This window comes from Tamandua tetradactyla, chromosome 15 (assembly GCF_023851605.1).
Source record: "Tamandua tetradactyla isolate mTamTet1 chromosome 15, mTamTet1.pri, whole genome shotgun sequence".
In the NCBI taxonomy this organism is placed as follows: domain Eukaryota; kingdom Metazoa; phylum Chordata; class Mammalia; order Pilosa; family Myrmecophagidae; genus Tamandua; species Tamandua tetradactyla.
This window is the reverse complement of record NC_135341.1, coordinates 27,536,660-27,553,554: the sequence shown is the minus strand read 5'-3', so window position 1 is coordinate 27,553,554 and position 16,895 is coordinate 27,536,660. Positions and strand designations below refer to the sequence as shown.

At 34.1% G+C, this 16,895-nt stretch overlaps 1 protein-coding gene across 9 annotated transcripts in view; it reads right to left on the bottom strand.

Moving 5' to 3' along the window:
* DNAH12 (dynein axonemal heavy chain 12) overlaps positions 1-16,895 on the bottom strand; it is a 313,559-nt gene that overhangs the window by 261,222 nt on the left and 35,442 nt on the right. For 8 of the 9 annotated variants that reach the window (XR_013162717.1, XM_077128914.1, XM_077128917.1 and 5 more), the window contains exons 5-11: positions 9,790-9,979; positions 9,066-9,138; positions 8,327-8,485; positions 7,923-8,118; positions 5,952-6,140; positions 3,366-3,522; positions 2,658-2,749 (exon numbers count right to left, since the gene is read on the bottom strand). Coding sequence is in view for 8 of the 9 variants with exons in the window: in XM_077128914.1 (XP_076985029.1) it covers positions 2,658-2,749; positions 3,366-3,522; positions 5,952-6,140; positions 7,923-8,118; positions 8,327-8,485; positions 9,066-9,138; positions 9,790-9,979 (1,056 nt within the window). In the remaining variant the exon portion in view is untranslated. Of the gene's footprint in view, positions 1-725; positions 2,046-2,657; positions 2,750-3,365; positions 3,523-5,951; positions 6,141-7,922; positions 8,119-8,326; positions 8,486-9,065; positions 9,139-9,789; positions 9,980-16,895 lie in introns of those variants that run through there. The other variant, XM_077128921.1, reaches the window with a different exon arrangement.

Sequence of the window (16,895 nt, the reverse complement as noted above, 5' to 3'; positions counted from 1 at the left end):
AAAAAAATCTCAAAAACTTTATGCTAATAAAAGAAACCACACAGACACAAAAGTGTATGTCCTATATGAATCCATTTATATGAAACTCTAGAAAATAAAAATCTACTCTACAGTAATAGAAAGCATGTCAGAGGTATGATTATATACTTAAAGTAACTGAAAGCAGGGTCTCAAACAGGTATTTGTAACCAATGTTCATAGCAGTATTATTCCAAATAGACAAAAAGGTAGAAGCAACCCAGATGCCCATCAGCAGATGAATGGACAAATAAAATGTCGTATATACATACAATGAAATTCCTCTTTAGCCTTAAAAAGGAATGAAGTTCTAATACATGCTACTATATGGAATAAACTTTAAGACATAATATTGAGTGAAGAAATTCAGAAAGAAAGCGAGAGGTACGGTATTATACCACTTATATGAAATAGCTGTATTATGCTATAAAATGCATAGAGACAGTAGGTAGAGTACCTGTTAACATGGACAGTAGTGTAGGGAGGGATAGGGAGTTAATGCATAATGGGTGAACAGCTTCTCTTTGTTAGTGGGAATGTTCTAGAAATAGTTAGCGCTGAGTGTACCACAAGATTGTGAATGTGATTAATTCTATGAATAATTTACTTGGAAGTGGTTGAGATGGGAATATTTATGGGGTATATGTGTTTCCACAATTTAAAAAACAGGGGGGGCAATTAAAGAGACAATGACACTTAAACCCAACACATGACCCTGAACTGAATTTAATATTGGAGGAAAAAGGGTCCAAAAAGGATATTATTGTGACTGTTCATTAGCAAACTGCCAGAATGCAATACACCAGAACTGGAATGGCTTTTATAAAGGAAAATTTAATAAATTACAAGTTCACTGGTCTAAGAAAGTGAAAGTGTACAAATTAAGGCACCAACAAGAGATTACCTTCCTCAAGGAAGGCCCAACTGGATTGAAGGGATTATGTGCCCTAGAAAAGCCATGTTCTATTCCTGATCCATCTTATGGAGACAGCTGTTTCTTTCAATACCTATTCACCACTATAGGTTGGAAACTTGATCAGATTATCTCCATGGAGATGCGGCATGCCCAATTATGGGTATTAACCTTTGATTAGAGGGAGATGTGACTCCACCCATTCTAAGTGGCTCTTGATTAGTTTACTGGAGCCCTTTAAAAGAGGAAATATTTTGGAGAGAACATCAGAGCCAAGAGAACGATGAGAGCCCATGCAGCCAGAGATCTTGGGAGTTGAAGAAGGAATATACCCCCAGGGGAACTTCATGGAATAAGAAGACTGGAGAGAAAGTTAGCAGACATAGCCATGTTCGCCATGTGCCTTTCCAGTTGAGAGAGAAACCCTAAACTTCAATGGCCTTTCTTTAGTGAAGGCTAACTTCTTGCTGGTACCTTAATTTAGACATTTCTATAGCCTTGATTTAATTTAGACACTTTCACAGCCTTAGAACTGCAAACTTGCAATTTAATACATTCCTCCTTTTAAAAGTCATTCTGGGGTGCCGTGGTGGTGCAGTGACAGAGTTCTCGTCTGTAATGCTGGAGACCCAGGTTGGATTTCCGGTGTCTGCCGATGTAAGAAAAAAAAAGAATCCAGAAACAAAAAACAAAACACCATTCTGTTTCTGGTATGTCACAGTTCAGCAGCTAGCAAACTAGAACAGTCTGAAACACCTCTGTCAGCTGGGAAGTCACATGGCTGGCATCTGCTCATCCCTTGCTCCTGGGCTCTGTTGCCTTCAGCTTCTCTCCCTGTGGGGGTCCCTCACTTTGCTTCTCCAGGACTGGCTTTCATCTCTTTGCTTTCCTTGGCTCTCTCCGGGTTCTGGCTTGCTTAACATCTCATGGCAATATCTGCTGTGCTCCAAGCACTTCCAAACATCCATGTGTTTGTTCTCCACGTGTCCACATCTGTGTGAGCTCTGCTGTGAAGTTTATGTAAGTTCTGAAGCTTCCATTGTTTCTATTACTTCTGGCTGTCTCCAATATGTTTCCTCTTTTAAAGGATTCCAGTAAACTAATCAAGACATACCTGGAATTAAAAGATAACACCCACAATTATGTGTTACATCTCCATGGAGATAACTGAATCAGAAGTTTCCATCCTATAGTATTGAATTAGGATGAAAAAAAGAAAAAGATGCTCCCACAAAATTGGATCAGGATTAAAACATGGCTTTTCTAGGGTACATAATATTTTCAAACCAGCACAGGGACACATGAAAAAATGGGAATATAGTCTGTAAGTTGATATCAGTGTTAAATTTCTTGAACTCAATAATTGTATCTAAGGGGTTACATAAATGAATATCCTTGTTCTTAGGAAAGAAATGGGTATTATGGTTTCAAGGAGAATGATATATAAAACCTATTCTCAAATGTTTATTAAACTGATAGATGATGATGATAGATGGTAGATAATAGATAGACATAGATAGATAGATGATTACATCAAATAATATAGCAAATGAGGCAAAATATGTAATTGGTGGATATACGCATCTGTGACAGCAGATCAGTTGCTATTCTGTTTGGGTTTTATATTATTTTTGCAATTGTTCTGTAAGTTTGAAGTTATTTAAAAATAAAAAGTTTTAAGAAAAAAATTCAAAAAAACATTAATGAAAATAGAATTACCACTTACCTGTGTGTATTCATCAAAAATATGATCTTCTGCCTGAAAAGTCTGTATCTGCTCATCTGCTGTCCCATCAAGGAGCCAATTATATTTTTCAACTGAAGAGCAATAATCTAATTAAAATCTCAGTAACACCTGATTCTTTTTTTTACAATGATCAAGTCATGGACTGGGAGAGCCTACATATATATTATTATTAATAGAATATTAACATATATGAATTATGACATTTCAAAGGAATAGTTAGAATGGAATAAATGAAATAGATTTAGCAAGTAAACCAAGTTAAACAGACATTTCTAAGTAAAGGCAAAAGAATAGCTGAGGATCTAATACCTATTCATCCTGACTCCACATTCTTGAAAAGACTATTGACCAAAAAAAATTGAGCTACGGATTTTCAAAGTTATGCTCAGAAATTACCTTGCTTTCACTTTTGATTTAGCTGCCTCCTATTTCAACATCTTTCCTTTCTACCTTTAAACCCTTCTCCAGCTTATATTCACCCTTTGGATTGACAACAGAATTTAAATGTCTTGACTTTGATCCTTGCTTTTGCAAAAAAAACATGCCTATGTTCACTTATAGCTCTCCCTTCTCTTTCATGATAGTACCAGACAAGTATCTGGCCAAATTCTAGTAAAAATACAATGACAGCCTTGCATGTTCAAAAAAGAAATATTATATATATATATATATATATATCATATATACCATATGAGTTATATTGTTTTCTTGGGCCTTCTAAATTCTGATGTATTGCCATCTTCAACATAGTAACAGCCCACTGCATCACATGTTCAGGAAGTTCTGTGTCAAGAGTTACAGTTGCCGAAGTTCCTGATAGCCAAGAAGGTATTGTTTGGACATTCTAATGCAAATTAAAATAACAGTTTATGAAACAGACACACAACTGTGCAACTGATCTATAATTAGATCTTATACTATATTTTATATTATTTTTTAAAACATTCTTTTCAGATTTCAATAGTCTAAGAAAAGATAAATTGATGCAAAATAATAATTTAAAGTGGTGTAGTTTGGACTCTAATAGAAAATGCAAGTGGGATTATGCTTCTATCATTTATAAATATTTATTGAGTAGTTATAGGTTGAAGCGATTATACTAGAAAAAGCCCCAGAAAGAACAAACATGACTTGGATCTTGCCCTTAAGAAGCTCACAACCCAGTAGGGGAGATGAGACAGGAACAAAAATATCAATTCATAAATACAATAGAAGTTTGACGAAGGAAATATCATCTCTAGCAAGAAAACCTTTTTGAAGAGAAAGAATTTTCTAACTGAAAATAACTTGGATAGGTGAATAAAATAAAGGGTTATAAAATTTTATGTACTTATATACACTGTATAAAGACGAAGATGATTTAACTCAAATAATTTTTAAAAAGAAGCCATATATTTTCTATTGGGAACTATGAAATTGTCTAAAATTGAGAGTGTTGATAGACTGCTGACTTTGTACATTATACATGATGCCCAGTGGACAGAGGTGGCTGAAGGATACACTGACTGAAAACCAGAATGGCAAACGATGGCATGTACGAATGATCGAATAGTGTGCTACTACTAAAAGGGATGAAGTTGTGAGGCATGCAACATTGTGAATGAACCTGTGAGACATCTGGTGAGCCAAAATAAGCCAGAGACAAAAGGGCAAATATTGTATGGTCTCATTTATAAAATATTTATTAAAAAATTGGGGCCTAGATTGTAAGCTCTTATAGCAGTCACATTTAGTCTGGAGCAGTAATTGTTATTTCTGGATTTTGAGAGGCTGATTTATATATGTATAAACTGGTATTTAGAGGTAAGAACAAAGCTGATCAGGTTGGGATTAAGGCAATTCAGAATACAGGGGTAACGAAGACACTGTATTTTAGAACCTCATCTACTCTTTGAGAACAAAAGGAGAAAGGCTTATTTTGTCCAGAACCTAAATTTTCTGTAGCACATAAGCTAATTCAACTTGTCTGGATAGATCATTTAAACAATCTAAACACAGGGAGCCCAGAATAAGAATAAGGGCCTTTAATCCTATATAGCTTAATGTGATGCCCAGATACATTTCAGAGTACATTAAGCCGACAATCAAAAAGTATTGGCAAAGTCCCTTGAGGTATGGGAGAAAAATATGAAACTATTAAACTTAACCATGAGGAAACCCCAGATACTGTGTCAAACATTAGGGACACTCAAATCAATAGGCCCAAACCTTGATCTTGAGGCTTACTCTTGTGAAGCTTATTTATGCAGCAGAGTTGCATAGGTATGCCTAAGAATTACTTCCAGAGGACCTCTTTTGTTGCTCAGATGTGGCCTCTCTCTAAGCCCAACTCTGCAAATGAAATCATTGCTCTCCCCAGTATGTGAGACATGACATCCAGGGGTGAAAGTCTCCCTAGTGGCATGGAAGATGGCTCCCAGGGATAAGCCTGGCCCTGGGACTGTGGGATCAACAATTCAATCCTGACCAAAAGGGGGAAAATAAGTGGAACAAAAAAGGTACCAGTGGCTGAGTGAGTTCAAATAGAGTTGAGAGGCTACTCTGGAGGTCACTCTTAGACATTGCTACCAATCATAACTTGCCAACCCCCAACCAAAACCATTCTTGCCAATCCTAAAGAACATGTAGGGCATTATATAAGATTCTACAAAGGTTCCATGCACTAGGATTACTTTCCAGAAAACTAAAACATCCAGATGGGTTCCTAGACCAGATAAATCCTGAAATGCAGAGGAACCAGCCTCTCCAAAATATCAACTAGTTCCTTCCCCCTATGCCATATTATCAACAGTTCCTTTCAACATGAAAAAGTTAGAATGGGCATAGCCCAAATACCCCTAAAGAGTGGGAGAAAGGTCAAAGGAGATGGTTGAATTACACAGAGGAGGTAGGGTTTAACAAATGAGCATGATTGCTGAATCATTACATTGTTATTTCTTTTACTCTCTAGTGTCTTGGAGCAGCTAGTAGTAAAAAAAACCCCAAAATTTTAGGACTGTAACCCATACAAAACTCTGAAATCTGTTCTACAACTAACTGTTGTGGTGTGCTTTGATATTTATTGCTTTTTTAGATATATGTTATTTTTCATAAAAAAAAGAAAAAAGTTGATTGTGGTGATAATGCACAACTATATCATGATACTGTAAACAATTAACTGTACATTTGGGATGATTACATTGTATATGAATATATAATACATAGCAATAAAATTGCATTAAAATAAAAAGGAAGCCATATAAAGAAATCCAACAGGTAAAAATGATAGAATACCTGCAGAGCTTCAGCTATCCGCTCTACCAAACCCAAAACAACAACTTCCAAATCTTGAAAAGTAGGATAAAATTCCATTTTCTCATCATCAAATGTCAATTCCATTTTAAATATTGGCAGCCCACATTGGTCTTCTGGGTCAAACAGTTTTACAAATCCTTCTACAGTTCTTCTTAAGAGATCCTTTAGCTGCACAATATCATAAATTACTACTATTTTAGAAAGTACAAATAATCTCAGCCTCTAACTAGAATCAGTGAACTATTGTCTGTCTATAATTAAATCATTCTATCAATCTTTTTAGCTCTGAAAATTATCCTCATTCAGCACAATACATTATTAATAAGTAAAACTAAAGCAATAAACAGCATAATACCTATCAACATTTTTAAAATAGACTGTCAACAATCTTAAAATAGCAACTCAGAAGTTTCCACATTCTTCAGCAATTTGTGCTGGTACAGAAAATGTATGAGAAGGCCAAATAACATAGTGAAGACTGGGAGTGGGGTACACCTGACACCTGACAGATGGCGTGAGCTGGAGCTGTTTCCTACCATTACAAGAGTTAAATATCAAGAATTTTGCAAACCAGTTGTTAAGCCTTTAGAATCCTGAAATCCATCAAAGTGAGAATATTTATACCATGGAAATCAGCAAACACCATAAGTCAGGTTTGTTGTCTGTTTGCTTGTTTTTAAGGGTAAGTTTTCAAGTACAGCAGCAGGTAAGGGTGAAGCAACTGGAACTTACCAGTATGCATAATAAGTTACCAAAGTATGAATAATGCATTCTTATGCAGAATAAACTGTTGGAAATTTAGCCAAACGTGGATCTAAATTATCTTCAAAATTTCCTTATCTGCCCTGATAAATCCTAGAGCGATTGGGACAGTGAATAAAGAAATATTTTCAAAGTCCCCTTGGGGGAATGGGGAGTAAGGGGGCAATATTCAACTTCCCCATTTGGAGAATTTATTATATTCTAACAAGCAGTGGGAACAACCAAATCAATAGGCTGAGTCCTTGACCTTGGGGGTCACCCCAATGAAACTTATTCCTGCAAAGGATAGGCTAAGCCTACTTAAAACTAGGTCTGAGGCACCCCCAGAGAACCTCTTTTGTTGCTCAGATGTAGCCTCCCTCTCTCTAAGCCGACACGGTAAGTGAACTCACCGCCCTTACCCTCTATGTGGGACATGATTCCCAGGTATAAACCTCCCTGGCAACATGGGACAGCAATCCTGAGATGAAATGGGACCCAGCATCAAGGGTTTGAGAAAACCTTCTTGACCAAAAGGGGGAAGTGAGAAATGATACAAAATAAAGTGTCAGTGGCTGAGAGATTTCAAACAGAGTTAAGAGGTTATCCTGGATATCTTATGCATTATATGGAGATCCCCTTTTTCATTTATGTTGTATTGGAGTGCCTAGAGGCAAGAACCTGAACTGTAGACCTGTGTTCCAATAGCCTTGTTCCTGAAGATGATTGTATATAGTATAGCCCCTTTGTTAACATACTCCACTAAAGCTACAGATAATTAGTTTACTATCTTTAAGCATGAGCTAAGTAATCATTCATAATTATGACACACACTTCCAGACTTTCCTCTCATTTCAGACTGCTTCAGAAATTAAGCATTTCTGCCAAACATTCAAATAAAGGTATAGCAAAAGGTATTTCTTAATTTATTTCAAAATAATTACTTAGCATGATATATAAATAGAATTTTATTTTAAATACTTAGCTAATTTTTAAAAAATACCCCAGAAAAATCTATACTCCTGCCTTATTGAGAAAATTATTCATATCTTTCTCATTTAAGTAATGGGGTATGGAGGGGGTCTAGGACTATCTCCATATGGCATGTGCTCCAGAGGCATAGCATGTGCCCAGAGCTCATTTACCTGCTCTGTGGAGCTGGATTAACTTTAATAATATTATATTTTAAAATATATAAAAACTATTTACCTGATTTGACATAAGTGTAGAAACACAGTTATAAAAAGCATCCAATTTTTCAGGTTTAATGCCTTCGAGTGCATCCTTCTTGGTAAAGAGACTTATAACTTTTGGATACCATGTATTCATTATTTTCTCTTCTGCCTTTTTAGCTTGTATTGATAGATCATTTTTTAGTGATTCACAATCAATTGGACCTTTTGCTCTATGAGAAGAAAATGATTTGAAGTAAATGAAAAATATTGGTCTTGATATAAAATTATTGAAACAAGTAAAATTTAAAAATTCTAAAATTGAAAGAAAATTTTTTGAAGATTTACCAAAGTTTAAACAATTATACAGTCAAAAATATAAAGACTGAAGCAAGAAAGCATTTCAATCTTAAACATTTATTAATAAATATGGGGTTTTACCTTATTCCTGTTAAGTCCAGCAAAACTGTATTAGCAAACGTTATATAACCAAGTTCCAGTAACATTTTCATGGTTGGATGAAAAATGTGCAAATTAGCTAATATTTGATTTCTTGCCTGCACATAGCTAAAATGCCAAGGATTAGCATAATCTAGACCTCTGGAAAAACAAAGCACAGTATCAAACAGGAATCAAACAATAAACTCTAAATTATAAGAAATATTGTTTATGATTTGGAATTAGTATTAAAGTGAGATAACTGGGGACTGAGAACAGGGAAAGGTAGTCAGCAATGGGAACCTTGGGAGATAAAGATTTAATGAAAACACATCAAGAGCTCAAAAGTGGATTATCTTCAGCTGTGGGTAAGGAAGGCTGATGGAGCCAGGTGTGAAAGCCCTGCTAGCTTTTCCTGTGCCCTGGCTCAATTACCTGGATGGAACTAAAAGAACACAGACTTTAAGATAGGGGAGAAAGATGGAGAAATGTGCCTGGCATACAGAGACTTATTCAAGGCCAGTAGAACTGTAAGTTCATAAAGGTTCCCCTAATTATGTAAGCAGCAACTAAACAAGTATAGCATATAGGATATCTTTGGAGAGCAGTGTGGAACTAGTTGACTTAGATGTGGTCAAAATACCTTTAAACTTCACAATTTTAGAATTAAACAAAGGTCAATTTACTTTCAATCCGTTATGAAAAACTAGATGAAGTACTGTTTTTAAAATAATTTACTCACAAAGGAGATTCAGGTAAAGGGCCTCCTTCATCTTCAAGCCATTTAACTGGAGGCTTCACGAGAACACTCCGCACTAAAATACACACACACACACACACACACACACACACACATATATAAATACTTCTTAAAAACCCTTGCAGGACCTACTTATATCAAAGTTTCTGACTTTTGACATTAGAAGGTATCATCTACTGTGCATTTAAATTGGTATAAGAAAAGAAAACCTGTTTATTTGAAGCAAAATGAAACTCTTGGTAGTATCTTGGCCTTATGTTAGAGGTGAAATCAGACACAGTAAAGTTCTAATAAATTCTTAATTTTTCATATTCTAACTACTCAAAGTTCACTAGTATAGACATTTAAAAAAGTTTATTCCAATAAAAACAGCAAAGATTAACACCCTAATAATTCTCCCCAAGTGAAAGCATTAATTTTTTTTGCAATTCTTTAAATAATATAGCTACAACCATAAAGACAAAGTTAAAAATAAAAAAAAACTACTAATAAGTACACAAAAAATCACATGCAAAACAGTGTCCTAAATTACAAAGATTTTGATTAGGTTATAGGCTTGAAGTAAAAGTTTGGAATACAAATCATATCTAAGAAATATATAATGTTAATTTACTTCATTATTCACTATGTTTATTTCTACATTTGATTCAACAGGGGGAAAAAAATGTAAGAAAAGAAAACTTGGTCTGTGTGAAAGGCTACTTACCCAAATATCTCTTCATGCTCTTTTCAAAGTCACTTGACACCTCATTTACCAGACTTTCAACGAGTTCTTCTCTTTCTCTCCCTTCCTTTAAAGACTGAGGTATGAGCATTAACATGTGATCCAGCCATTCTTGCTGAATAGGTACTATAGGACTACTTTCTACACATCGTTTCATATACATGTAGTTGTACTGAGAACGTAATGAGAAAAAAATTAAATGTTCTGCATTTTGCAGCATTCTGATGCAATTACTGAGCTTTGTCTCCTCAAAACATTAATGACTATATTGGTTTCAGAAAAAACATTTGATCAAAAATGTGACTATAAAAAAATCGTTTTATCTTTTTATTTGTGAGTTCTCACCAAATAAATATTCTTCAATTTCTTATGGCAAAACAAAGATCCTTTAACTTTTTATTCCTTTATTCAATAAATATTCATTATTTCAAATTATTGAGACATTGTTCTGAATGCTGAGGATGTAACAGTATACAAAACAGACAAAGACCCTGGACAGTATGTTATTGTACAACAGTGCTATGATACAATTTCATTATTTATATTATCCATAAAAATGAGTAGTTCAAAAAAATTAGACTTGAACAAATGAAAAGATCACTTGATCTTGGTAAGGACACTTTAACAAAACTTCAATTTGTCCGCAAATTAATTAACACAATAACAATAAAAATATCTATAAGCATTTTTATGGAAATACACAAGTTGATCTTAAAGTTCATGTGGAAAAATAAACACGCAAGAATAACAAGAATACCTGAGGAAGAAAATCTTCAAAAGAGGACTAGCCCTAGGAGATATTAAAACATCCCATAAAGTCTCTATAATTAGAGAAGTGTGGTAGAGGAGCACCAGGAGACAAGCAGACCAGTGGAAAAGAATAGAAAGTCCAGAAATAGACCAGTACATAGAAAAATCTAGCATATGATAAATATGTCATCTCAAATCACTAGGGCAAAGATTTAAATAAATAGTGCTGGAACAACTGGATAACAATTTGAAAAAGGGTAAATTTAATCTATACCTTACACCACACACAAAAATAAACTCTAAATAGATGAAGAATTTAAATTAAACAATGAAACTATGCAAGGACAAGCAGAAAACACAGATGAATTATTGTATAATTTGACTATGAGTCATTTTCTGTTTTTTTAAATAGTAGTAATTCTAGTGATTATGAAACAGTACCCCATTCTTTTTTATTTCTACATAGAACAATAAATGTTTGGAAGCATAATAATTTATTCAATGTAAGAAATACTTTCTCAATGTAAGGAAAATTTTGTAATATAAATGTAAAGAAAAATTTCTAGCTATGTTTTGAATTCCAAATGCAAAAAAGAAAAAATTTTGATAAATTTTTACTACATAATAAGAAAAATTTTTGCATGACAAAAGAATCATAAAAACAATCAAAGACAACAGAAACATTATAAATGTATCTAACATCATTGAATTGTATGCATGACAGTTGTTAAATAATTATTTCTAGGTTGTATATATATTACTGGAACAAAATTTAAAAAACAAACCACAGAACTGTGTAACACAAAGACAGAAACTTGATGTTAATTATGAAACTATAGTAAATAATATAATTATAATAATAATTTTGTTTCATTATAATTATAATAATTTTGTAACAAAGGTACCACACAAATGCAAAATGTTGATAACAGGAAAAATTTTGTGTAGGGTCAGGGAGTAGTATATGGGAACTCTGTACTTTCTGCATGATTTTTCTTTGAACCTATAAATGTTCTAATAAAAAAATTAATAAAGAAAAAGACAACCGAAAATCTTGGCAAAAATATCTGCAACATATATTTCATATAAAATTTTAAAATGCTTAAATTTTTAAAGAAAAATGAGTCCAAAAACACAATAGAAAAATGGGCAGACATTCCTCTTCTCCAAGTTGAGTGTTCATAATACTCCTTAATTTATTTCTTAAAAGGTTATCAATCTAGATACACTCTGGTGGTGTCCTGTTCATTTTCAAATATTGTTTTGAGGTAATTACTTATATCTTATACATGTAACCATGCTATTAACTGCTAGTACTCTTCATGCTATTAACTGCCAGTATTCTTTCCTTTTAGAGAATTTTAAAGACATTTTCAAATCATTTTTAGGATGTTGGGTTTTTTATTTGTTAAACTGTTATTCAAAAGAAATTTCAGGGCGGTGCAACAGTGACTCAGTGGCAGAATTCTCGCCTGCCTTGCGGGAGACCCAGGTTTGATTCCTGGTGCCTGCCAATGCAAAAAAAAAAAAAAGAAAAGAAAAGAAGTTTGAGTGATTCAGTGGTGGAATGCTCACCTTCCCAAACCATGCATCACTACCCCCCAAGAGAAAGAACTTTGACCTTCTTTCTAACAAATTGTTCAATTTATATTTATGGTAAAAGTGTGCTATAATAATTTTTGAGGAATATTTTGAATGAGTACAAAATCCATTTTGTGAATATTTCTGAGACGGGATAAAAATATATTTCTTAAACTTGAAAAAAATGGGCAAAAAATATGGACCGACATTACAGACAAAGAAAAATTATAAAAACGGCCACAATAATGTGAAAAGGTGTTCAATCTCACTCATAACTACAGAAAGCAAATTAAAATTACACTGATACTATTTTTCACCTATCAGATTGACAAAAAATAAAAGATATGACCCCCACATTCTGTGGGTGAGACCATGTGGAAGCAAGTACTCCCATTTTGCTAGTAGGAAGGCACATTAGCACAAGCTTTTGAAGTTGACAATACCTGACAAAATTATATGTTGATCCAGCAATTCCGATTCTAAAAATTGAAGACATACCTCCAGCAATTTGAAAATACACATACACAAGGTCATTCATTGCAACAAAATACTGGAAACATTTGAGAGTGGTTGAATAAATTATTATGCATCAAATAATAGTGTTCTATATAGAAAATAATTAGTGTTCTATATAGAAAAAAAAAGAATGGGGTACTATTTCATAATCATTATAATTACCACTATTTAAAAAATGACAATTGTTAGAGAACATGTGGAGAAACAGAAACACTCATTCATTGCTACTAGGAATGTAAATTGGTACAGCCCTCATGGAAGACAGTTTGGCAGTTTCTCAGAAAGCTAAGTATGGAATTATAATCCAGGAATCCCACTTCTAGGTATATGTCCAAAAGAACTGAAAGCAGGGATGTAAATGGATATTTGCATACCAATGTTCTTAACAGCATTATTCACACTGCCAAAAGGTGGAAGCAGCTCAAGAATCCATCAAGTGATGAATGGATTAATAAAATGAGGTATGTACGTACAATGGAATATTATTCAGCATTAAAAAGGCACGAAGTTCTGATACATGTGACATTATGGATGAGCCTTGAAGACATCATCTTGAGTGAAGTAAGCCAAACACAAAAGGACAGATATTGTATAATCTCACCAATATGAAATAACTAGAATAAGCAACCTCATAGAGTCAAAATCTGTAGTATACGTTGCCATGGGTTGGATTGGGGGTAGGAAATAGGGAGTTAATGTTGAGTTATACAGAATTTGTATTTGGGTTGATTGTAAAATTTTAGTAATGGAGGGTAGTGATGGTAACCCAACATTGGGAACATAAATTAACAGTACTAAATTATATATGTGGATGAGGTTAAAAGGGGAAATTTTGAGTTGTATATGTTGCTAGAATAAAAATTTTAAAAAAGCATAGTTCTGTACAATGCAAAAAAATGAACCCTATTGTAAATAATGGACTATAGTTAATAGCACAATTATAAAAATGTTCATTCATGAATTGTAACAAATACACCACACTAAGGCAAGGGCTTAATAATAGAATGGTATATGGGAACTCTGTATTTTATGTATTTTATTGCATGACTCTTGTAACTCTATAACTTTTCTAATTAAAAAAAAGAATGAGGAAGACCTCTATGAATTAATATGCAGTGATTTCTAGGATGTATTGTTAAGTTAAAAGCCAACATGCAATGTGTGATGCATGTTGTATAAATAAATGAGGAAATAAAATATATCTGTTCATTTTTGCAAAATTAAGCACAGGAAGGATAAACCAGAAATTGAGATTGGTTATATAAAGGTGGTGGGTTGGAACAGTATAAAAAGTATGAGGGGATGGCAATGGGGTAGAAAAGATGGGTGGACATTTCTTTGACTATACCTGTTGGTTTTGTAATGATTTTTAAACCATGCTATTGTTTCACATGCTCAAATTACAAATAAACAAAATTAACAAGGATGGGGAATAAAAGGAATACAAAATTGGGATACACAAAAATAAAATGAACCTAATTTAAATTAATAGATAGCCATACTGAAACCAAAGTAACTTCGGAACATAGTATCTTTACTATATATTCTTATACTAAAAAAAAAAAAAAAGACAAATATTGAATCATAGTGAATAGGTTTCTTATTCAAAGTGATATAAGATAGCAATATTGTAACTATTTATGTATCTATAATACTTTCATATTATAGTAATGAAAGCCACATATCTCACTCAGAGAAAGGAGCAACAAATATGGAAAATGCGAAGATAAGAAAGAACTCTGTAATTTTGAGTGACAGTATGAAGTGCACAAACATATATATCATGGGTGTTTCAGAAGGAGAAGAGAAGGGAAAAGGGGCAGAAAGAATATTTGAGGAAACAATGCCCCCAAATTTCCCAACTCTTTTGAAAGACTGAAATATAAATGTCCAAGAAGTACAACACACTCTGTTCTAGTTTGTTAAAGCTGCAGGAATGTCATATACCAGAAAGGCTTTTAAAAGGAGAATTTATTAAATTGCAAGTTTGCAATCTAAGGCCATAAATGTGTCCAAACTAAGGCATCCACAGAAAGATACCTTGGCTCAAGGAAAACTATGTGGGAAAGCATGTGGTTGGAAGCTGTGGGCCTTGTCCCAGTTTGTTGCTTCCACCTTCTGATGCCAGTGGTTTCCTCTCTAAGCATCTGTGGGCCTTCACTTAATTCCTCCAGGACACAACTCTGGATTCTGGCTTGCTTAGCATCTCATGGGAAGGTACATGCAATGTCTGCTGGGTTCTGACCATGTTAGGCATCTGCTTTCTCTATCACCACTCCAAGCATCTCCAAACATCCATGTCCCTCTCAGCTCTGAAGCAACTGTTCTCCACGTGTCTGCATCTGAGGTTCCTCCAAAATGTTCTCCTTTAAAGGACTCTAGTAAACTTATCAAGACCCACCTTGAGTGGGTGGGGTCACATCTCTATCTAATCAAAAAATCACACCCACAATTGGCTCCATGGAAATAATATAATCAAAAGTTTCCATCCTACAATGTTGAATCAGGATGAAAAGCAACAACTGCCCCCACAAGATTGGATCAGGATTAAAACATGATTTTTCTGGGGGTATATAATAATTTCAAACTGGCACATTCTCCAAACAGAATAAATCCTTATTTTATTAAATAAACCCAAAAATCTTATTCTTGGAGAACTACTCCAAGGCACATAATAATCAGAATTCCAAATGCCAAAGAAAAAAGAAAATTCTGAAAGCAAGGAGAAAAGTGATTTGTCACATACAAGGGACATTCAATAAAACTAATCCTGATTTATCACCAAAAACCATGGAGGTGAGAAGGCAGTGATAGATACATTTAAGGTACTGAAAGAGAAAATCTGCCAGCCCCAAATTCCTTATATGGCAAATCTGTCCTTCAAAAATAATGGAGAGTTTAAAATATTCACAAACAGAAACTCAAATTTTATCAACGAAGTATTTGCTCTGCAAGAATTACTAAAGGCAGTTCTCCTGCTTGAAAGGAAAAGAAAGGAGAAAATTGTTTGGAGTAGTGTGAAGTAATGTAGATCTCAGTAAAGGTAACTAAGGGCAAATGCAAAAGCCAAAAGCAAAACATCCTCAATATATGGCTTTATTCTTTAATTCCTATATCCATATATCTATAGCTATATCATCTATATCTATATCAGTATTGATATACAACCTAAGTAGATTTTATCCCAGATATGGAAGAGTGGCTCAACACAAGAAAATAAATTAATGTAATACACCACATTAGCAACATAAAAGAAAAAACACATGATTATTGCAATTGATACAAAAAAAATGTGACAAAATCCAGCATCTTTTCTTCATAAAAAACACTTAGGAAAATAGGAAACACTTAGAAAAATTATGAAACTTCCTCAATATGAAAAGGCCATATATGAAAACCTACAGGTAACATCATATTCAATGGTGAAATATTAAAAGCTTTCCCCCTAAGATCTGGAACAATATAAGAAATCCCATCTTCGCCACTGTTATTCAACATTGTGCTAGAAGTTCTATCATAGTGGTTAGGCAATGAAGAGAAATACAAGGCATCCAAATTGGAAATGAAGAAATAAAACTTTCAATATTTGCAGATGTTGTGATCTATATTTACAAAGTCCCAAAAAATCTACAAAAAAGTTACAAGAGCTACTAAACAAATTCAATAAAGTACTGGGGTACATGATCAATCAAAATCAGCAGTCTTTCTACACAAATGTAATTAGCAAGCTGAGGAAGGAATCAAGAAAAAAAAATCCATTTATAATAGTGTGGTAGTTAGATTCAGGTGTCAACTTGGGTAGGTGAAGATGCCTAGTTCTATTGCTGTGGACATGAGTCAATAGGATGTGAACATCATCTGTTGTTGATTACATCTGCAGTCGGCTAGGAGGCGTGCCTGCTGCAATGAATGATATTTGATTTAATTGGCTGGTGCTTAAATGAGAGAGCTCAACGTAGCACAACCCAAGCAGCTCAGCATACCTCATCTCAGCACTCGCGGCTCAGCCCAGGCCTTTGGAGATGCAGAAAGAAATCACCCCAGGGAAAGTTGTTGGAACCCAGAGGCCTGGAGAGAAGGCCCGCAGAGATCACACACTACCTTCCCGCATAAGAAAGAACCTCAATTGAAAGTTAGCTGCCTTTCCTCTGAAGAACTAACAAAATAAATCCCCTTTTATTAAAAGCCAATCCATCTCTGGTATGTTGCTGTTCTAGTTTGCTAGCTGTCGGAATGCAATA